Raw genomic sequence first — 23,403 nt, 5'->3', positions numbered from 1 at the left:
ACAATGGGGGTTTCTGAAAAAATCCATTGTATTTGCTTTGAAGGCAGTTGAAATGAGCCACCCCATATGTTAAAGGAATAGTTCATCCAAAAAACAAAAAAAATTCTCTCATTATTCACTTACCCTGATGCCATCCCAGATGTCTATCTTTTTTAGCAGAACACAAAAGAAGATTTTTAGAAGAAGATAGAGCTCTGTCAGTTCCTTATAATGGAAGTACACAGGTGCCAGCCCTTTATTGGTCCAAATGTCATATTTAGGCAGTAAAAGTAATCCACATGACTCCAGTCGATCAATGAATAGCTTCTGAAGCAAATCGGTACGTTTGTGTAAAAAATAAACTATCATTAAAATATTATTAATTTTTAAAAAGCGCTTCCTGCCAGCAGCTGATGCGAAGCGTGATGTAAACGCGTCGGCGAGTTCACATGAGAATTCGGAAGCGGTGCTTATTTACAACAGAAGAACAAACGTCATGCGAGAGTTCAGCCATTTCAAACTGCTTCAGAGTCCTGTATGGAAGCGCCAATTTAAAGTTAAAAACATTTTAATTATCGACTTGTTTCTTACATAAACCTATCGATTCGCTTTAGAAGACATTCACTGATCAACTGGAGTCGCATGGATTACTTTTATGCTGCCTAAATGTGAATTTTGGACCGTCAAAGTGCTGGCACCCGTGTATTTCCATTATAAGGACCTGACAGGACTCTATATTCTTCTAAACATCTTCATTTGTGTTCTGCTGAAGAAAGACAGTCATACACATCTGGGATGGCATCAGGGTAAGTGAATAATGAGAGAATTTTCATTTTTGGGTGCACTATTACTTTAAGCGAATTTTCTGCTGTCTGGTCACTGACTCGGCCACTTACTATGAGGCAGAAACAGGAAGAAGTAGTTACGGCCAGGCTCGTATTCTCTGGCTGTTGCGGCTTGGGAACGACGCGATGTAAAGAAATCTAAGCAAAACAAACATACATACATATATACAAACAAACAAACAAAAATGGATTCTCATGGTCTAGAAAGAAAAGAATGTGTAAGAAACATGAGTTTTATGGCACTGGTACTCCCAAGGTCCCGATAACCCTGATAATAATAGTGTTTGTAGCTCCACATTTTGGCCAGGGGGGTCTCTGAGACCATGGGGGGAGGCAGTGTGAGGCCAAGCTGCGATGGCACAATACATCATGCACTTGTGTGCTATTCTCAGAGGTGGGTAGTAACGCACTTCATTTACTCCGTACTATATTTACTCTGTTACATTTACTAGAGTAACATTTTGGAAAAAATGTATTTTAGAGTAGGTTTAAAAGTGGGTACTTTTAAGGGGATGGAAGTCGGCTGGAGCACCCTCATTCCAGGAGTGGTGCTCAGAGGTGGGGAGGGTGGCGGCCTTTGAACTGGGGAAATTGGACTTGTTTGTGGGGAAATGGGGCGGATATCTGCCGTTTCTGGAGGGCTCTCGGGGAGGGGCAGTGGAGAGAGAGGTGTAGTTGTCAACGTGTGTGATTATTATTATTATTTTTTTTTTGTGTGTGTGTGTGTGTCTACAATCATGAATGGCCACTGGGATGCTGTTTGGGGCCAGGGTGGGGTTGGGGATTGGGAGGGGGTGGGGTAATAGTGGGGGTTAATTGTTGATTCTGTGTATATATGTTTTGTTTTTCTGTGTTTAATATGTGAATCAATAAAAAATTGTTAATCAGAAAAAAGTGGGTACTTTTTACTCTCACTCAAGTAAATTTCTAATGAAATTTTTTTTACTTTTACTTTGTTACAATGGGTGGCGTTCCTGTCGTTACATTACTGGGTTTAATTTTAGTTAATGTGTAATTTATTGAGAGATTATTGAATGGGACTTTTTATTGATTCACATATTAAACACAGAAAAACAAAACATATATACACAGAATCAACTATTACCCCTCCCCCTCCCAATCCCCAAACCCACGTGCTTCCTCTTTTTTACGACAGCAGAAGTTCACAGCTGTGCGTGCTGTCACAGACTGTCACTCAAGCCGAGTCCATCACTGCTGCAGCATCATGCTCTTCTGACTAAGTGAAACACTTTCTTTGCTCCACACAGTGAAAAAAGAATAGTTTCATCATACAGTGCCTTCATTTAACACCAAGACAAGCAGATATTTCAAGATTAAAATTGCAGCTCCAACTTAAGGCAGCACGCTGAGGTAAGTTGTGGCTCTAATGCTAACACAGGCTTTTCTGTCAATGTGATTGTCATTTTCAGGGTGATTCTATTACTGGGCTCTTATGACATCAGTTTTTAAGTGTATATTTTTAAATCAGTGCACTTTGTCCCATATGTCATGAGCAATATTTACGCATTTACCCCACGCCTTCACACTGGCAACTATCAAAGCTACTTGTATAAATCCATGTAAACATCTAAGTTAAGTGTAAATGCCTTTTGCTCTGCCGTTCGCGTGATTGACAACTGGAGCATGAACAGACAGCATTTCTGTGCATGCACAGCGAGGGGTGCAAGGCGCACACGTGAGAGATGGGCGGGTGCGAGGCGATCATTTGGTGAATAATATATGTTAATATAAAGAATAAACACATTTTATCTAATATACAAAATTTTATTTATTTGTTATACTTTAGTATCTTTAAACTCCAATACAAGCTGGGTAGCGTTTCTGGGTGCATAGCGCCCTCATCCGATCAAATTATCATAACTGATATGTTTTAACAGAATATTTAAATCATCCACAGAATTATCATTTCCACTGTGTGCAGTCTCCTGAGTTAAAATAATATCACCTCAGTGAATTATTTAGTAAATAAATAATTCTTTAGTTTAAAGGCAAATTCTGTATAAATATAAATATAGAGTTCATTTTAAAATGTATCTGTATGTTTTGCCTCTCTATATGTTATTATGTTATTTTAATCAAGTAATGATTTGTCAAAAAGTAACTTAATACATTCAGCATGAAATAAAACATTGCAGGAGTGAAGGAAGCAGTAAACTCCCAGCTCGTACGTCTTCCTCGCGGTGGATTATGGGCAATTAACTGTCGTCGAGTGTACATCAAACTAAATGGCGGACACCCAAAGTAGTGCACTATATAGTGGATAGGGGGTGGTTTCAGATACAGCGAGTGTTCTGCGACCATGGTTGGTGCCCTACGCAGGCTGCATACTCGTTTAGAGAGCAGTGGTACTGCTGTACAGAACTAATGATCTAAATTCTTTCGACAATGAAAACTGTAACTACACTGAAATAAGAATCCACGCAGGACTTTAAAAGCTATGAAATAGCAAAAGTAGGCATTAATAAAGCATGATCTTGCTTTGGTTTATATTTCAGCATTATATATAATGTCCCTGTGGTACATTTTCACGTTTTCACCTTAATAATTACTAGAAACGTTTCCAAACCTCTCTTCTTATTGACAAATTCATCCAGATCTGACAAGAGCCCTTAAAGGAATAGTTCACCCAAAAATGAAAATTCTCTCATCATTTACTCACCCTCATGCCATCACAGATGTGCATGACTTTCTTTCATCTGCTGAACACAAATGAAGATTTTTAGACTTTTGGTTCATACAATGCAAGTGAATGGGCGCCAATATTTTAAAGCTAAAGAAAATCACATAAGTCAGCATAAAAGTAATCCATAAGTCTCCAGTGGTTAAATCAAAATCTTCAGAAGCGATGTGATAGTTGTAGATGAGAAACAGATCACTTTCACATTCTTCTTCTTGTGTTTTTGGTGATTCACATTCTTCTCTGCATATCACCCCCAGCTGGGCAGGGAGAAGAATGACTAGCAAAAAATGACAAATACTGACCTGTTTCTCACCCACACCTATTATATCACTTCTGAAGACATGGATTTAACTACTGGAGTCTTATGGATTACTTAAATGCTGCCTTTATGTACTTTTTGGAGCATCAAAATTTTGGCACCCATTCACTTGCATTGTACTGACCTACAGAGCTGAAATATTCTTCTAAAAATCGTAATTTGTGTTCTGCAGAAGAAAGGGAGTCATACATATCTGGGATGGCATGAGGGTGAGTAAATGATAAGAGAATTTTTTTTTAATTTTGGAGTGAACTATCCCTTTAAAGTGATAGCTCAACCATAATTTAATATTCTGTCATTATTTCCCAACCCTCATGTTGTTCCAAGCCCGGGTGACTTTCTGTATTCTGTGTAACACAAAGGATGTTAGACAGAATGTTACAGGCTGACAGTCTCGGTCACCATTCACTTTCAAAATATAGAGGGAAAAAACATTCACTGAAAGTAAATAGTGACTCAGGCAAACATTCTGTCTAATATCTCCTTATTGTGTTGCATGGAAGAAAGTAAGTCATATGGGTTTGGAAAAACATGATGATGAATAATGACAGAATTTCCATTAATATAATAATAATAATTCTGTAATACATGTTAAATGTGTATTATGTAATGGAATATAGGGGAGTTAATGTCCATTATGTCATTTGTGAAAGTAACGATTTACTACTTGAGTACTCTTTTAATTGGATACTTTCTTACTCTTACTCAAGTAATTATTTATGTTAGTACTTTTACTTCTACTTGATTAATTATTTTTTCAAAGTAATTGTACTTTTACTTGAGTAGTTTTTGGCTATCCTACCCACCTCTGGCTATTCTACACAAAGAGCTACTGCAAGCATAGAAAAGCCTGGCATCGATGAATGGGTATGATCGTAGCTGTGTTTGCATTAGTCCTTGAAATTTATTGCAGTTTACTGAAACCAATGGACTACTTGCACTGAGTCTCATGATGTGCTTCCTCTTTGAAATAATGTCTCGATAGTTTACAGTTATATGTGTATACAATGTGCTGTAGTTGCCTAGATCTTGAAACTCCACTTAAAATTAGTTCCCTATCGGTCACTCACTCGAAGTTGATGTCGATGTAGTGACACTATGGGTCACTCTTGGGAGCCCGAGACACCTCTGGTCTTTGATAAAAGGCCAATGAAAATTGGCGAGTGGTATATGCATGCCACTCCGTCAGACATACGGGTATAAAAGGAGCTGGTATGCAACCACTCATTCAGATTTTCTCTTCGGAGCCAAACGGTCATGCTCATTGAGCTGAATACTACTATTCATTCACCTCTGCTGGATCTGACGGCGCATTTCAGCGGCTTCTCCCCCCTCTGCACTGGTGCACTGCAGAGAACACCCCTGGGCGCTTCGGCAGAAAAACTAGAGAGTATATTTTCTGAAAGAGCATTTTTCCCCTCTAAAAGAGTATATATTTCTCTAAAAGAGCGCACACACGGAACGTCTTTTTAAAGATGCGTCTTTTTAAAGATGCTTTTCCGATTGTGTGTTATTTCTGGTTGTGCTCGTTATCTCTCGCCTTCTAACGGTCACGATCACTGTCTTTCGTGTCTGGGCACTGCTCACGCGGAGACAGTGTTCGTGGATTGTCATGTTCTCAATGCGAGAATATGTCCATGGCAACGTTGCGGTCGCGGCTCGCCTTTGTAAGAAAGCGAGCCACCCCAGAGGCTCCCGCCTTGGTCCTTTTACCCACGGGTATGAGGCCAGCACGGCTAGCACTGGGGGCGATTTGGGAACCCCATTGGGACCGCCTCTGCCGGGTATCCCCCCGCGGACCTCCCATTCCCCAGCACGCTCGTCTGCCCCGATCGGGCTTCCGGGTGAGTCCGCCGGCTCGTCTCACAGCGAGTTCGACCTCTTATTCGGAGCCCGCGAAAGCATCGGAGAGCGGGCTCGTCCAGTCGGAAGCCTCAGCTGGGCTCCTCCCTTCGGGGTCGATTGCCCAGTCACAGGCTGACGCGGAGATGACGACATGCTTTCCCGGGCAGCCGCGAGCGTCGGTTAGAGTGGATTTCACTGCTCTTCCCTGAACCCTTGCGGCTCAGTGACTGGTTCCTGGGCTCGCGGCGCCGCTCAAAGCCACGCCACACCCCGCCCCCATTCCTTTCTTCTCGGAAGTGCATGAAGAACTGACAAGGTCGCTGGAGGCACTTTTTACTGCCCGGTCACGATCTTTTCAGCTTCCCCGCCCTCACTACCCTCGATGGTGGTGCAGCCAAGGGCTATTCGGCAATCCCCTGGTGGATAAAGGCGCTCGCGGTGCACCTATGCCCGCAGAGCGCCACCACCTGGCGCGGGTGCCCTAAGTCCCCATCCAAGGTCTGTAGGTTTATGTCATCTCTGACAGCCAAGGCCTACGGTGCCGATGGACAAGCCGCCTCCGCCCTGCACACCATGGCTCTCCTGCAAGTCCGCCAAGGCGTTAAAGGAACTGCACGAGGGTAGTTCCGCCCCGGGATTGATGCAGGAACTGCGCTCGGCGACCGACCTCGCTCTCCGAGCGACGGAGGTCACGGCGCGGTCTCTTGGGCGGACGATGGCCACACTAGTGGTCCAGGAGCACCACCTTTGGCTCAACCTGGTCGAGACGGGTGAGGCCGACAAGACACGATTCCTTGCTGCCCCCATTTCCCAGGTGGGCCTATTCGGTGACACCGTCGAGGACTTTGCCCAGCAGTTTTCGATGGTAGAGCAGTAGATGGATGCTAGCCGGCATATCCTGCCCCGGCGCGGCTCAAGATCCCGCACCCCATCTACTCATCGCCAAGGGCGTCCCCCTGCGGTGACTGCACCTTCGGCCCAGCCCTGGCATGGAGCCCACCGCAGGAAGCAGACGCCACCCATCTCGCGGCTGCCCAGAACCCGTGAAAGGCTTCAAAGCGTCCTTGAGATGGGTGACCCAGGGACAACGAAACCCGCTGCTCTGGAGCTGGTAAGCAGATCTCCATCTTTTTGTTACCTTTTGCATTTAATTGCGCTGCATACCCAAGTGGCTGCAGTACTCAAGAGCTCAGCAAGAGCGGTTTCCTTGTTCCCTGGGTTACGTATCCGGTGTGTACGGCCGTCATCACGACCACCGTCCACCACTCTATTTGGCAGGTTTGGCACTCTAGCGGCGGTCTCCCGCCCCTGAGCGCCCAGCTGTGGCACAAATCTGCCCCTGATGTGACAGTCTCCACGGGTCACGAGGACAGGCCTCTTCCTCCCCCGTCCCAGGCTGTTCCGGGGGTGGTCACAAGGAGCCAGGTAAGTGCTTCGATGTCCTTAGACTCAGCATGGCCACGACGTGGTGTGGCACCTCAAGCTCCGCCCCGCCGCGAGGCCCCAGCTGCCGGTACATCCGATGACGGTCCCCCTTTGGTCCCCCTTGCACGGAACTTGGACGCATGGCTTGTGCTTTCCAATCCGTCACGAGGGCTGGTCCGGACCATCCGACTCGGCTGCGTGATTCACTTCGCCGGGCATCCGTCCAGGTGCAGCGGTGTCCACTTCACCTTGGTGAAAGACGAAAACGCTGCTACCTTGCGCGGAGATCGCTACTCTCTTACGGAAGGGCGCGATAGAACCTGTCCCTCCAGCCAAGATGAAGAAGGGGTTTTTCAGCCCCTACTTCATTGTACTGAGAAAAGGCGGTGGGTTGAGGCCAATCTCGGACCTATGAGTTCTGAACTAGGCTTTACACAGACTCCCGTTCAAGATGCTGATGCAAAAACGCATTCTGGTGAGCGTCCGGCATCAAGATTGGTTCGTGGCGGTAGACCTGAAGGATGCGTACTTCCACGCCTCGATCCTTCCTCGACATAGACCCTTCCTGCGGTTCGCGTTCAAGGGTCAGGCATATCAGTACAAAGTCCTCCCTTTCGGCCTGTCCCTGTCTCCTCGCGTCTTTACGAAGGTCGCAGAGGCTGCCCTTGCCCTGTTAAGGGAGGTGGGCATTCGCGTTCTCAACTATCTCGACGACTGGCTAATCCTAGCTCACTCTCAAGACGTGTTGTGCGCACACAGGGACCTGGTGCTCTCACACCTCAGCCGACTAGGGCTTCGGGTCAACTGGAAAAAGAGCAAGCTCCTCCCAGTTCAGAGCATCTCTTTTCTCAGTTTGGAGTTGGACTCAGTCTCTTTGACGCGCTCCTTATGAACGAGCGCGCCCAGTCGGTGCTGGCCTCTGGACGGGTCCGCGACTGCATTGGCACATCAGCTGCTTCGAGTTGTTGGCAATTCTGCTCGCCCTGCGGAGGTTTCGGCCGTTGATCCAGGGCAAGCACGTGTTAGTTCAGACAGACAACGTGACAACAGTAGCATATGTCAACCGCCAAGGTGGTTTGCGCTCTCGTTGTATGTCACAACTCGCCCGCCGTCTCCTCCTCTGGAAATGCAGCACTTCAAGTCGCTGCAAGCCACTCACATCCCGGGCAACCTCAATACTACAGCGGACGTGCTGTCACAACAGGTTACCCTCAGGGGAGAGTGGAGACTCCACCTTCAGGTGGTCCATCTGATTTGGAGTCGATTCGACAGGCACAGGTGCACCTGTTCGCCTCCCAAGAATCCTCCCCTCTGCCCGCTCTGGTACACCCTGACCAAGGCCCCCCTCGGCATAGACGCGCTGGCACACAGCTGGCCCCCTGGCATTCACAAATATGCATTTCCCCCAGTGAGCCTGCTTGCACAGACCCTGTGCAAGGTCAGGGAGGATGAGGAGCAGGTCGTCCTTGTAGCACCCTACTGGCCCGCCCAGACGTGGTGCTCGGACCTCACGCTCCTCGCAACAGCTCCCCCCTGGCAAATTCCCCTGAGGAAGGACCTTCTTTCTCAGGGAAGGGGCACCATCTGGCACCCGCGCTCAGACCTCTGGAATCTCCATGTCTGGCCTCTGGATGGGACGCGGAAGACCTAAGCTGTCTCCCACCTGCGGTGATAGACACGATCACTCAGGCTAGGGCTCCCTCTACGAGGCGCCTGTATGCCTTGAAGTGGCGTCTATTCGCTAAGTGGTGTTCTTCCCGTCGGGAAGACCCCCAGAGATGCGCAGTCGGATCAGTGCTTTCCTTCCTGCAAGAGAGGTTGGAAGGGAGGCTGTCCCCTTCCACCTTGAAGGTGTATGTTGCTGCCATAGCAGCACACCACAACGCAGTCGACGGTAAGTCCTTAGGGAAGTATGACCTGATCATCAGGTTCCTAAGAGGCGCCAGGAGGCTGAATCCCTCCAGGCCTCACCTCGTTCCCTCATCGGACCTCTGTAGTTCTTCAGGGTCTACAGAGAGCCCCCTTTGAGCCTTTGCAGTCAGCCGAGCTTAAGGCACTCTCCTTGAAGACTGCCCTCCTGACTGCGCTCACTTCCATCAAGAGGGTAGGTGACCTGCAAGCGTTCTCTGTCAGCGAAATGTGCCTGGAGTTCGGTCCAGGTTACTCTCACGTGATCCTGAGACCCTGACCGGGCTATGTGCCCAAGGTTCCCACCACCCCTTTAGGGACTAGGTGGTGAACCTGCAAGTGCTGCCCCAGGAGGAGGCAGACCCAGCCCTGTCGTCGCTGTGTCCGGTGCGCGCTTTACGCATCTATTTGGATCGCACGCAGAGCATTAGAATCTCTGAGCAGCTCTTTGTCTGCTTTTGGTGCACAGCGGAAAGGAAGCACTGTCTCCAAGCAGAGGATCGCCCACTGGCTCATTGACGCCATAACTATGGCATATGTCGCCTAGGGCATGCCGTCCCCGGTAGGGCTACCAGCCCATTCTACCAGGGGTGTAATGGCTCCATGGGCCCTGGCCAGGGGTGCCTCTCTAACAGACATTTGCAGAGCAGCGGGCTGGGCAACACCCAACACCTGTGCAAGGTTCTACAACCTCCGGGTGGAACCGGTTTTGTCCCAGGTAGTGGCACGCAACACAAGCGGATAAGCCCGGGATAGCTGGCCGGGTGTATTGCTTGCACATAGCGCCTTCCACCTCCCTTGGAGCTGAAGACGTGCGCCATTAATTCCCAGTAGTGTTCACAGACTTTGTTCCCTGGTTGACTTCCTCCGAGCCCTGTGGCAGTCGAGTGTTTGGAGAGACTCGCTGCCAGCCCAGTACACGCGCTAAGAGCCCTGTTCTGGGGTAGGTGCTCCGCATGTGGCGGTTCCCTGTAAGGCTAACCTCATGCGATCTATATCTTGCGCTAGTTCGTTTCCCTGCTGGCAAACTGCGTCTTCCTTGGGCAGAGCCCCTCTGCCCCAGTCTCCATGTTTGTAGTAACTCCTCCCCCATTGGGCAGGATCTACCTTGAAGGCTCTCCACGTGGTTGGAAAGACCATGTGACATATTCTTCCACTTAAATATCCCCCCCTCTCTTTGGGCAAGATGTGGTCTCCGTGGTGTCTTCCCCTTGGGAGGGACACCCCCCCGACTAGACCTGGCGGCCCAGTTGGATAATCCCCATTCTTTTTTAGGGAGTGGAAAAAGAGAAGGGGAAAAGAGGCCACGACTGGGTTAAGCCTGTCTCTATCTTTGGGTAGTCGACTTGTCCCAAAAAAGGGCCGTTCCACACTCATAACTGTGTCGGGGGAGGTTATGTGTCGACCTGGTGTGCTGGCTATGAGGCACACAGCAAGTCTGCCCACCACACACCGCCAGTTCATGTAACACAGTTCAGCCTTGTGGTGTTTTGTATAGGGACCCCTAGTGTCACTACATCGACACCAACGTCGAGTGAGTGACAGATAGGGAACATGTCATGGTTACTGGTTTAACCTCCGTTCCCTGATGGAGGGAACGAGACGTTGGTCCCTCCTGCCACAATGCTGAACTACCCGCTGAAATGGCCGGACCTTATATCGGCTCCTCAGCATAAAACCTGAATGAGTGGTTGCATACCAGCTCCTTTTATACCTGTATGTCCAGGGGAGTGGCATGCAAATACCACTCACCAATTTTCACTGGCCTTCTATCAAAGACCAGAGGTGTCTCGGGCTCCCAAGAGTGACCCCTAGTGTCACTACATCGACACCAACATCTCGTTCCCTGAGTTACACCAGTAACCATGACGTATTTGGAAGAAGATTTTATCACATTTTCATCTTAAAAATTAAGTTGAATATCATCCCAAGCCGATCTGAGAAAGCAATGGTTGATATACACTCCAAGCATGTTTCATCATTTCTCCTCACACGGATATGTCTGTAGCAGACATTTATACACAGATCAGTTTGAACCGCAAATGACAGAAGGTTGAGGGAGACTATTAAAGGGTGTCAGTACCAGCGCTCTTTGAATGAAACAACTGCAATGCTCCATGTGTGAGGGAGAAGAGCATGAATTTTGTAAAAACAAATTATTAAAGGGGTCATGACATGATGAATAACATTTTCCTTGATCTTTTGACATGTAAGAGTTCATTGTACTTTAAAAACATACTGTAAGTTTGAGAACTAAAAACGTCCTCTTCAGTACAAAAGAGCATTTATTTAAACCAAGCTGCAAAAACGACTCATTTGGATTTACTTTGCGACGTCACACAGATGAATACATCAGCACATGTCTGCCTCTACAGCAAGACATCAATGCATACTTTTACATCATCGCACCCTTGGCCACCTACTGGCTTGCAGTCAGAAAGGTGAAGATGAGAGAACAAGACAGACCAGCCTACTATTCATCTACACCACAGGGGACTTAAACAGTACACCTTATTGTGCCCATCTGGACTATTTTAAACGTTTTTTTTACATAAACATGAAATAGACAAACTACTTCAACCATTATTATGCACCTTGCACCACTTTTAAAAGACTCAATGTCAAGTTTTAACACTTGAAAGGAGACCCCCATTCTGCGTCTAGCTGATTTTAGTATAAACCCATCCTGGACGTATTTTTGCACTCATCTGCACTATTTTGAATTGTTGTTCTATCTAAGTATGCACTAGATGGACATCTTTCACCATTTTTATGCAGTTTTGGTGATGTGTGTCGCATTTTAAGTTCTGTTCCTTCCACTGCTGCCAATGGCTGGGGATACCGCATCTTGTCCAGAGTAAACAGACAAAGGAATATGTGAGATGTCGTGCCTGTGAAGACCAGTGTCGCTGCTTTGGCTTCTGTTGAAGAATGCCATCATCAGGAAATAGCGAGTGAAATTAACAAAGTTCCTGTGCACATCAGTGCAGGATGATATGTGTGTGTCATGTTTCACCATGAATTGTATTATGTGTGTTCAGCGCATTTCAGTGTGGACTGAATTTGTGTTCGGCTCATTTCAGCGTGGATTGCTTGTGATTCAGTCACAATATGATTAAAGCTTTGCAAAGGAACTGTTATTGAAAGATGGGGCAGTTAAAACACTACTGGACCCGACTTCAAAACCGTAAGCAAGCAATTCCATTCATGAATGTTTCATATGTCTTGACTGTTTGATATTTATAGTTTATGGTGCTGCTGTGCTTGAGTGAACAGTTTGATACATTCGGATGCAATGTTTTGGGTGTACGTCCCTGAAATTTTCTTCTGACTGAGTTTCAAATATATATGGCTGTATTTGAGGGGCTGCACAATGTTAGCCATAACAGTGGCCGTTTACATTGAAGTTTAAAGGAGATGCTGAGGCCAAAACCCAGCATTTCAGACAAAGAGCCAGAGACAGTGTGGAAAATGAACATATATTACTAAATTATGACTGTTTTAGTGTAAAAAAAAAAAAAAAAAACCTTTACTAACATTAGAAGTGGACCTCAGGTAAAAAAATAAAAATAAAAATAATAAAAAAGAGTATGTCATGGCCCTTTTAAATGTATATTTTAAATCTCTATTTTGTGTCATTGTTTCAATGATAAGTACAGTATATCACTATATGTTGAAATAAAAATGGATAAGTAGAATAGCTGCCAAAGCCAATGAGTTATAACTTTTGAAATTGATTAAATATGTGTAGTTCATGTATTACATTTGACATTAAAACTGCTTCATTCTGTTCTGAGTGGTTTTTAAATCCTGGTCAGAGTAAGAGAATCTTTAAAGTATTTCTAAGTCAATCTATCTGGGACATTTAACCATTTGCATGGTGTATCATTCTCAATAGTTGTATGGTGAAATTTAGCGCTGAAGCTCAACAGGTATGAAATATCATCAATTAATGAAACACGTTAATGAGACGGCCAGACTGCTGCAGGTTATAAATGTTTGATTTCTTATTCAGGAGCTTAGTGTAACTATATTTGGAATGGAAAAAATATATTTTTATGCAAGTTTCAGCAAATTATACATTTGAGATCAGTCACGCTAATGCCAAAAACATGATTTAGGCTACTGTTTTAAAAAACTGACAGCCCTAAAAAGTAGAAATAATCTGCCTTCCCATGAATAAATCTCAGTTTGTAGGTGCGCTGAACACTGTAACCGGAAACACCTGAGCCGCATTACGTAGAACACGGAAGTATTTGTGCAAGTAGTCCATTAATTTCACTCTATCTTACCATAATTCAATTAATATATTCATATAGGAACCTTTAATAGATCCTCAGAGTATACTTGACATTTCAGAATGACCTTTCCTTCTGTTTACTAAAAGGTTTCTTGCTGTATTCAGAATATAAGGCTGAAATTAGCCTAAGTGGGAAAGTCTACTAATACATGACAATTTTAATAATGCTATAAAGGAATAGTACACCCAAAAATTAAAATTCTCTCATTATATATTCACCCTAATTTTATTCCAAACATGTAATTTCAATAATGTATTGGTCACTCTTTTCCATGCAATTTAAATGAATGGGGAGTAGAGCTTTCTAGCTTTCCAAAGTCATTGTAACTGCATGAAAAAGAGTGACCAGTAGGCATACAGTGATCAAAATTTCTCCTTTTCTGTCTACGAAAGAAAGAAAGTCATACGGGTTTGGAACAACATGAGTAAATATTGACAGAATTTTCATTTGTGGGTGAACTATTACTTTAAGTCACCCTAATTGTAAGAGTCACTCATTTACATATAACATTAAAGATCATCTCTGTAAACCCAACCATTCCACCACACAACACTTATTTCAAGGGATAAACACTGGCTAAATAATTATTGGGTATTTTAATATTGAGTTACCATAGAGGTAAACATGCTGCAAGGTTACTGTGACATTCATTACTGATTGCACCAGCTCTGCTCTAATATTCATAGGCAAAGCTAATGATTTCATCATTATCCTGTCCTAAACAACCACATTGCAGTTCTGGCTGTTAAGGAGGGGGATCGCTGGCTGTGAGAGATGAAACATTTCCACTGATCTTGTTTATTTTATCTCCCCAGGTCCAGCTAACATTTAACAAACGCTCGCACCACTACACAATACTCTCCATACATTCTAGAAATGCAACCATATCTACCCAGACAACAAGGATGCAAATAACAGACATTTAAAAACAAAGAGTTTGCAGCCTACATTTCATTACACCCACTCATATTAGTGAAATTACTCACTTCCTTAAAAGGAAAAAGCTATGCTATTTTCCAATGTAAGGCATTCATGATTTAAAAGAGACAAAATTAAACGAGAAAACTTGTCATACTTCCGAACTCTCAGTCAGATCCTCTTTGTCTTTGCGTTTTGGGATGTCAATGGCTGAGTTGAGGATGGCACCTTGTTCAGACATTGGTGGTTTAGAGAAGTCTTTAACCTCTCGCTCTGTGACCTGGAAAGAACATAGACTAAACTACAAGCATGTTGTGGTTTAATGAGGAATAAACTGTGATTACCAGGTGATGGATATAATATTTAAATTGCACTTCACTCTGCACCCAAATTACTGAGACACTGACGTATGAAGCCATGTAGGCTCTTTGATGAAATTAGATGAAGCATTACCTCCTTTGAAGCAATGGGCCACTTGGCCTCATACTTGTCTTGGCTGTGTAGCTCCATATTGGTCCCAGAGGAACATTTTTCAGTGTTGAGGGGATGAGTGGATTTACCCACCAGGTTCTGCACTGACTTCACCATGTTCTTCAGGTCCTCTGGGTAAGGGGTAGGATACCGCTTCAGATTAATCTCAACCTGCAGAGAAAGAGGAGAGGATTTAGTCCCTTAGGGCAGAGGTCCCCAAAAAGTGCTGTTTTTGGGGTTGAAACACCCCGTTTTCCACAGATTATTGGAGATTAGGGCTTCTTTAAATTTCCACCAGATCGTTGCATCAGCAAAAAAGGATTTTACATAAATGATGTTAATTCACGTGTCACCATCATTGTTATCGTGTCTGCTCTACACAATTGACCCGCAGCAGCTCTTGGTGTATATTAACTTTTTTACGAAGAAATCACATAAATTCTGATCGCAAATGGCTGTTTTTAATTTCCAAAGTGCTGTCGCTGTGACAGATATGAGGTCAAATATGATCTAACGATTATATGATCAAGACCACCATATACAATATAACGGGAGGAACAGATCCCATCTCCACCACCGTAGAACATGAACTACTGTTTGTGAAAGGATAAGTGAATAAAAATAATGTCATACAGTGAAAATTACATCTTTGCATTTACTTTGAATGCAGTAAATAATATTGTTCATTCGAAACAGCTGTTATTAAGTTTTGATATGGAATATGATCATATTGAAGTAAGCTTTAGAAGCATGTTAAATGTGAGGATGTGTATTCATCAACCTGTTACATGTCTGACATTATTATACAGGCTTCATACATAATCATACATATTTCAGAAAAGAACCCGCATACTTTCTTCACTGTAAACCATAGATATTCCTTTATAATAACTTTTATTAACATTCAAATACAATTTTACATTCTATTAAGCTTAAAAGTTTATTTAAACTGCAGCGTTGCTTATTTCCCCCATTGAAATCTGCTGCTCAAAAGAACCCGGAAATGGAGTTTCCTGCGGTGTGACAAGAGTAATTTCATCTATAGCCAATGTTAACATGAGTGTGAAACTAACTAACATAACATCATGACATCAGGTGCCCCATCTCAACGTTTCTCAACTTTAGTTTGGCAGCACAACAAATGAACAGAGCTGTGTACACTGCATGCGTTCCGGGCCATAGATTACACTGATTTTTCAGCGCTTTTCAGCGCTATATCCTTTAATGTTTTTCTTTAGCACTGAACACGCTTCATTAAAGCCCTTTCGTGCTCCGCACGCGTTGCCTCTCTCCCCCAGTGCCGCATAGTAGAGCTGCACACATGATTATTTTAACGACAGTAGACCGTAGAGGAGAAATACAGAGAGCAGCAATAGAGATGGATACCGGCATCTTTCCCTAAAACACACTGCACACTTTTGCTTCAACAAAAATGAAGCAAAGTTAAACAATCTTTATGGGTCTGACATAACTCTAAGCAAGGTTTGTGACAGGACAATTTATCATGGTTCCAGAGCATCCTTAGACTAGAAAAGATTTTTTCCCGTCTAAAATTTGCTTTATTAATCAACTCTCTCTCTCTCTCTATATATATATATACTGTATATACGGTGTTATATATATAGAGTTGTGCTCAAAAGTTTGCCTACCCTGGCAGAAACTGTGAAATTTTGTTTAAGGATAGTGATCATATGAAGCCATTTATTATCACATAGTTGTTTGGCTCCTTTTTAAATCATAATTATAACAGAAATCACCCAAATGGCCCTGATTAAAAGTTTAAATACCCTTGAATGTTTGGCCTTGTTACAGACACACGAGGTGACACACACAAGTTTAAATGGCAATTAAAGGTTAATTTCCCACACCTGTGGCTTTTTAAATTGCAATTAGTGTCTGTGTATAAATAGTCAATGAGTTTGTTAGCTCTCACGTGGATGCACTGAGCAGGGTAGATACTGAGCCATGGGGAGCAGAAAAGAACTGTCAAAAGACCTGCGTAACAAGGTAATGGAACTTTATAAAGATGGAAAAGGATATAAAAAGATATCCAAAGCCTTGAAAATGCCAGACAGTACTGTTCAATCACTTATTAAGAAGTGGAAAATTCAGGGATCTCTTGATACCAAGCCAAGGTCAGGTAGACCAAGAAAGATTTCAGCCACAACTGCCAGAAGAATTGTTTGGGATACAAAGAAAAACCCACAGGTAACCTCAGGAGAAATACAGGCTGCTCTGGAAAAAGACAGTGTGGTTGTTTAAAGGAGCACAATACGACAATACTTGAACAAAAATCAGCTGCATGGTCGAGTTTCCAGAAAGAAGCCTTTACTGCACCAATGCCACAAAAAAGCCTGGTTACAATATGCCCGACTTAACACGCCTCACAGCTTCTGGCACACTGTAATTTGGAGTGACGAGACCAAAATAGAGCTTTATGGTCACATCCATAAGCGCTTTGTTTGGAGAGGGGTCAACAAGGCCTATAGTTAAAAGAATACCATCCCCACTGTGAAGCATGGTGGTGGCTCACTGATGTTTTGGGGGTGTGTGAGCTCTAAAGGCATGGGGAATCTTGTGAAAATTGATGGCAAGATGAATGCAGCATGTTATCAGAAAATACTGGCAGACAATTTGCATTCTTCTGCACAAAAGCTGCGCATGGGACGCTCTTGGACTTTCCAGCACGACAATGACCCTAAGCACAAGGCCAAGTTGAGCCTCCAGTGGTTACAGCAGAAAAAGGTGAAGGTTCTGGAGTGGCCATCACAGTCTCCTGACCTTAATATCATCGAGCCACTCTGGGGAGATCTCAAACGTGCGGTTCATGCAAGACAACCAAAGACTTTGCATGACCTGGAGGCATTTTGCCAGGACGAATGGGCAGCTATACCACCTGCAAGAATTTGGGGCCTCATAGACAACTATTACAAAAGACTGTACGCTGTCATTGATGCTAAAGGGGGCAATACACAGTATTAAGATCTAAGGGTATGCAGACTTTTGAACAGGGGTCATTTCATTTTTTTCTTTGTTTCTTTGTTGTTTTGTTTTATGATTGTGCCATTCTGTTATAACCTACAGTTGAATATGAATTCCCATAAGAAATAAAAGAAATGTGTTTTGCCTGCTCACTCATGTTTTCTTTAAAAATGGTACATATATTACCAATTCTCCAAGGGTATGCAAACATTTGAGCACAACTATATATATATATATATATATACACACACACCAATCAGCCACAACATTAAAACCACCTGCTTAATATTGTGTAGGTCCACCTCGTGCGCCAAAACAACGCCAACCCGCATCTCAGAATAGCGTTCTGAGATGCTATTCTTCTCACCACAATTATACAGAGCGGTTATCTGAGTTACCATAGACTTTGTCAGTTCGAACCAGTCTGGCCATTCTCTGTTGACCTCTCTCATCAACAAGGCATTTCCGTCCACAGAACTGCCACTCACTGGATGTTTTTTTTATTTTTGGCACCATTCGGAGTAAATTCTAGCGACTGTTGTGTGTGAAAATCCCAGGAGATCAGCAGTTACAGAAATACTCAAACCAGCCCGTCTGGCATGCCACGGTCCAAATCACTATTTTTCCCCATTCTGACGGTTGATGTGAACATTATGAAGCTGCTAACCCGTATCTGCATGATTTTATGCACTGCACTGCTGCCACATGATTGGCTGATTAGATAATCGCATGGATGTTTGCTGGTGCCAGACGGGCTGGTTTGAGTATTGGGCTGGTTTGCGGGTTGGCACTGTTTTGGTGGCATGAGGGGGACCTGCACAATATTAGGCAGGTGGATTTAATGTTGTGGCTGATATATATATATATATATATATATATATATATATATATATATATATATATATATACATATATATATATATACACAGTAGCATGCAAAAGTTTGGGCACCCCTGATCAAAATTTCTGTTGCTGTGAATAGCTAAGCGAGCAAAAGATGGCCTGATTTCCAAAAGGCTTAAAGTTAAAGATGACACATTTCTTTAATATTTTAAGCAATTTTACTTTTTTATATTAATCTTTTACAGTTTCAAAAATAACAAAAAAGGAAAAAGGCCCGAAGCAAAAGTTTGGGCACCCCGCATGGTCAGTACTTAGTAACACCCCCTGGCAAGTATCACAGCTTGTAAAAGCTTTTTGTAGCCAGCTAAGTGACTTTCAATGTTTGGGGGGATTTTTGCCCATTCTTCCTTGCAAAAGGCTTTTAGTTCTGTGAGATTCTTGGGCCGTCTTGCATGCACTGCTCTTTTGAGGTCTATCCACAGATTTTCGATGATGTTTAAGTCAGGGGACTGTGAGGGCCATGGCAAAACCTTCAGCTTGCGCCTTTTGAGGTAGTCCATTGTGGATTTTGAGGTGTGTATAGGATCATTACCCTGTTGTAGAAGCAATCCTCTTTTCATCTTCAGCTTTTTTCACAGATGGTGTGATGTTTGCTTCCAGAATTTGCTGGTATTTAATTTAATCCATTCTTTCCTCTACCAGTGAAATGTTCCCCTGTGCCACTTGCATCAACACAAGCCCAAAGCATGATCGATCCACCCCCGTGCTTAACAGTTGGAGAGGTGTTCTTTTCATGAAATTCTGCACCCTTTTTTCTCCAAACATACCTTTGCTCATTGCGGCCAAAAAGTTATATTTTAACTTCATCAGTCCACAGGACTTGTTTCCAAAATGCATCAGGCTTGTTTAGATGTTCATTTGCAAACTTCTGATGCTGAAATTTGTGGTGAGGATGCAGGAAAGGTTTTCTTCTCATGACGCTTCCATGAATGTAATATTTGTGCAGGTGTCGCTGCACAGTAGAACAGTGCACCACTACTCCTGAGTCTGCTAAATCTTCCTAAAGGTCTTTTGCATTCAAACAGGGGTTTTGATGTGCCTTTCTAGCAATCCTACGAAGAGTTTTCTCTGAAAGTTTTCTTGGTCTTCCAGACCTCAACTTGAATTCCACCGTTCCTGTTAACTGCCATTTCTTAATTACATTATGAACTGAGGAAATGGCTACATGGAAATGCTTTGCTATCTTCTTATAGCCTTCTCCTGCTTTGTGGGCATTAATTATTGTAATTTTCAGAGTGCTAGGCAGCTGCTTAGAGGAGCCCATGGCAGCTGATTGTTGGGACAAGATTTGAGGAGTCAGAGTATGTATAAAGCTTTGAAATTTGCATCACCTGGCCTTTCCAAATGATGATTGTGAACAAGCCATAGCCCTAACAAGCTAATTAAGGTCTGAGACCTTGGTAAAAGTTATCTGAGAGCTCAAATCTCTTGGGGTGCCCAAACTTTTGCATGGTGCTCCTTTCCCTTTTTTCACTCTAAAATTGTACAAAATAAAAATAATACACTAATATTGCTTAAAATGTTGAAAAGAATGTTTCATCTTTAACTTTATGCCTTTTATAGATCAGTTCATCTTCTACTCACTTAACTATTCACAGCAACAGAAATTTTGACCAGGGGTGCCCAAACCTTTTCATGCCACTGTATAAACTCTGCAAAAAAAGAAAAGTCCTCTCACTTTCAACTGCTTTTATTTTCAGCAAACTTAACATGTGTAAATATTTGTATGAACATAAAAAGATTCAACAACTAAGACATAAACTGAACAAGTTTCACAGACATGTGACTAACAGAAATGGAATAATGTGTCCCTGAACAAAGGGGGGCTCAAAATCAAAAGTAACAGTCAGTATCTGGTGTGGCCACCAGCTGCTTTAAGTACTGCAGTGCATCTCCTCCTCATGGACTGCACCAGATTTGCCAGTTCTTGCTGTGAGGTGTTACCCCACTCTTCCACCAAGGGACTTGCAAGTTCCTGGACATTTCTGGGGGGAATGGCCCTAGCCCTCACCCTCCAATCCAACAGGTCCCAGACGTGTTCAATGGGATTGAGATCCGGGCACTTCGCTGGCCATGGCAGAACACTGACATTCCTGTCTTGCAAGAAATCACACACAGAACGAGCAGTATGGCTGGTGGCATTGTCATGCTGGAGGGTCATGTCAGGATGAGCCTGCAGAAAGGGTACCACATGAGGGAGGAGGATGTCTGTAACGCACAGCATTGAGATTGCCTGCAATGACAACAACTCAGTCCGAGGATGCTGTGGCACACCGCCCCAGACCATGATGGACCCTCCACCTCCAAATCGATCCCACTCCAGAGTACAGGTCTCGGTGTAACGCTCATTCCTTCCACGATAAACGCGAGTCCGACCATCACCCCTGGTGAGACAAAACCACGAATCGTCAGTGAAGAGCACTTTTTGCCAGTCCTGTCTGGTCCAGCGAAGGTGGGTTTGTGCCCATAGGTGACATTGTTGCCGGTGATGTCTGGTAAGGACCTGCCTTACAACAGGCCTACAAGCCCTCAGTCCAGCCTCTCTTAGCCTATTGCGGACAGTCTGAGCACTGATGGAGGTATTGTGCATTCCTGGTGTAACTCGGGCAGATGTTGTTGCCATCCCGTACCTGTCCCACAGGTATGATATTCGGATGTACCGATCCTGTGCAGGTGTTGTTACACGTGGTCTGCCACTGCGAGGACGATCAGCTGTCCTTCCTGTCTCCCTGTAGCACTGTCTTAGGCGTCTCACAGTACGGACATTGCAATTTATTGCCCTGGCCACATCTGCAGTCCTCATGCCTCCATGCAGCATGCCTAAGGCACATTCACGCAGATGAGCAGGGACCCTGGGCATCTTTCTTTTGGTGTTTTTCAGAGTCAGTAGAACTCTTTAGTGTCCTCAGTTTTTATAACTGTGACCTTAATTGCCTACAGTCTGTAAGCTGTTAGTGTCTTAATGACCGTTCCACAGGTGCATGTTCATTAATTGTTTATGGTTCATTGAACAAGCATGGAAAACATTGTTTAAACCCTTTACAATAAAGATCTGTAAAGTTATTTGGATTTTTACAAAATTATCTTTAAAATACAGTGTCCTGAAAAAGGGACATTTCTTTTTTTGCTGAGTTTATATACACTGAAACTTATTCCAAAAGTTTGGAATAATGTACAGATTTTGCTCTTATGGAAAGAAATTAGTACTTTTATTCACCAAAGTGGCATTCAACTGATCACAATGTATAGTCAGGACATTAATAATGTGAAAAATGACTATTATAATAAAAAACATTTTTTTTTTAATTTAAACTACTTCAAAGAGTTCTCATCAAAAAATCCTCCCCGTGCAGCAATGACAGCTTTGCAGATCCTTGGCATTCTAGCTGTCAGTTTGTCCAGATACTCATATGACATTTCACCCCACACTTCCTGTAGCACTTGCCATAGATGTGGCTGTCTTGTTGGGCACTTCTCATGCACCTTACAGTCTAGCTGATCCCACAAAATCTCAATGTGGTTAAGATCCATAACACTCTTTTCCAATTATCTGTTGTCCAATGTCTGTGTTTTTTTGCCCCCTTTAACCATTTCTTTTTGTTTTTCTGTTTCAAAAGTGGCTTTTTCTTTGCAATTCTTCCCATAAGGCCTGCACCCCTGAGTCTTCTCTTTACTGTTGTACATGAATTCAATGAAGCTGTCAGCTGAGGACATGTGAGGCGTCTATTTCTCAAACTAGAGACTCTGATGTACTTATCCTCTTGTTTAGTTGTACATCTGGGCTTCCATATCTCTTTCTGTCCTTGTTAGGGCCAGTTGTCCTTTGCCTTTGAAGACTGTAATGCACACCTTTGTATGAAATCTTCAGTTTTTTGTCAATTTCAAGCATTGTACATCCTTCATTCCTCAAAACAATTATTGTCTGACGAGTTTCTAGAGAAAGCTGTTTCTTTTTTGCCATTTTTGACCAAATATTGACCTGAAGACATGCCAGTTTATTGCATACTGTGGCAACTCAAAAACAAACACAAAGACAATGTTAAGCTTCATTTAACGAACCAAATAGCTTTCAACTGTGTTTGATATAATGGCAAGTGATTTTCTAGTGCCAAATTAGCAATTTAGCATGATTACTCAAGGAAAAGGTGTTGGAGTTATGGCTTCTGGGAATAGGGCCTGTCTAGATTTGATCAAAAATGACTTTTTTCAAAGAGTGATGGTGCTGTTTTTTACATCAGTAATGTCCTTACTATACTCTGTGATCAGTTGAATGCCACTTTGGTGAATTAAAGTACCAATGTCCTTCCGAAACAGTAAAATCTGTACATAATTTCAAACTTTTGGCCGCCAGTGTGTGTGTATATATATATATATATATATATATATATATATATATATATATATATATATATATATATATAGTATAGATATATGTATAGATAGATAGATAGATAGATATATAGTTGCGATTTCTCAGGGCCAGCAAAGCCTTCTCTGCTGGCGTAACATGCCTAATAAATTTTTTTACCCTTTCATTCTCCTTTCATTCACATTGACCTTTTTGCCTAAGTATTTTCAATTGCTTTCCACTCTTAATTCATAGGAAACGGATAACAAAAAACTAAAAGTTTATCCAATCAGAATTTATTCCTCAATGCTTACAAGCAAAGTGTGACAACTGTTTCACAAATCGCATGCTCCTTAGCTGAAGCAGTATGTGAGTCTGAGCTCCACCCAGTTAGGCCTTCAGAATTTCTGCAGAATCCCTCAACACTGCAGTGAATAGGCATCTAAAGTCAGATTGTC

General features: G+C 43.3%; 1 protein-coding gene across 14 annotated transcripts in view; it reads right to left on the bottom strand.

Annotated features, from left to right (window-relative positions):
• LOC127445609 (leucine-rich repeat-containing protein 7-like) overlaps nt 1-23,403 on the bottom strand; it is a 218,175-nt gene that overhangs the window by 22,631 nt on the left and 172,141 nt on the right. For 12 of the 14 annotated variants that reach the window (XM_051705753.1, XM_051705754.1, XM_051705748.1 and 9 more), the window contains 3 exons: nt 14,695-14,883; nt 14,399-14,521; nt 876-962 (listed from right to left, as the gene is read on the bottom strand). In XM_051705753.1, the coding sequence (XP_051561713.1) occupies nt 876-962; nt 14,399-14,521; nt 14,695-14,883 (399 nt within the window). Of the gene's footprint in view, nt 1-875; nt 963-14,398; nt 14,884-23,403 lie in introns of those variants that run through there. The other 2 variants (XM_051705755.1, XM_051705761.1) reach the window with 2 other exon arrangements.

Source organism: Myxocyprinus asiaticus, chromosome 9 (assembly GCF_019703515.2).
Source record: "Myxocyprinus asiaticus isolate MX2 ecotype Aquarium Trade chromosome 9, UBuf_Myxa_2, whole genome shotgun sequence".
Taxonomy (NCBI): domain Eukaryota; kingdom Metazoa; phylum Chordata; class Actinopteri; order Cypriniformes; family Catostomidae; genus Myxocyprinus; species Myxocyprinus asiaticus.
Note: the sequence above shows the minus strand (reverse complement) of the source record. Positions and strands in the feature narration are given on the sequence as shown.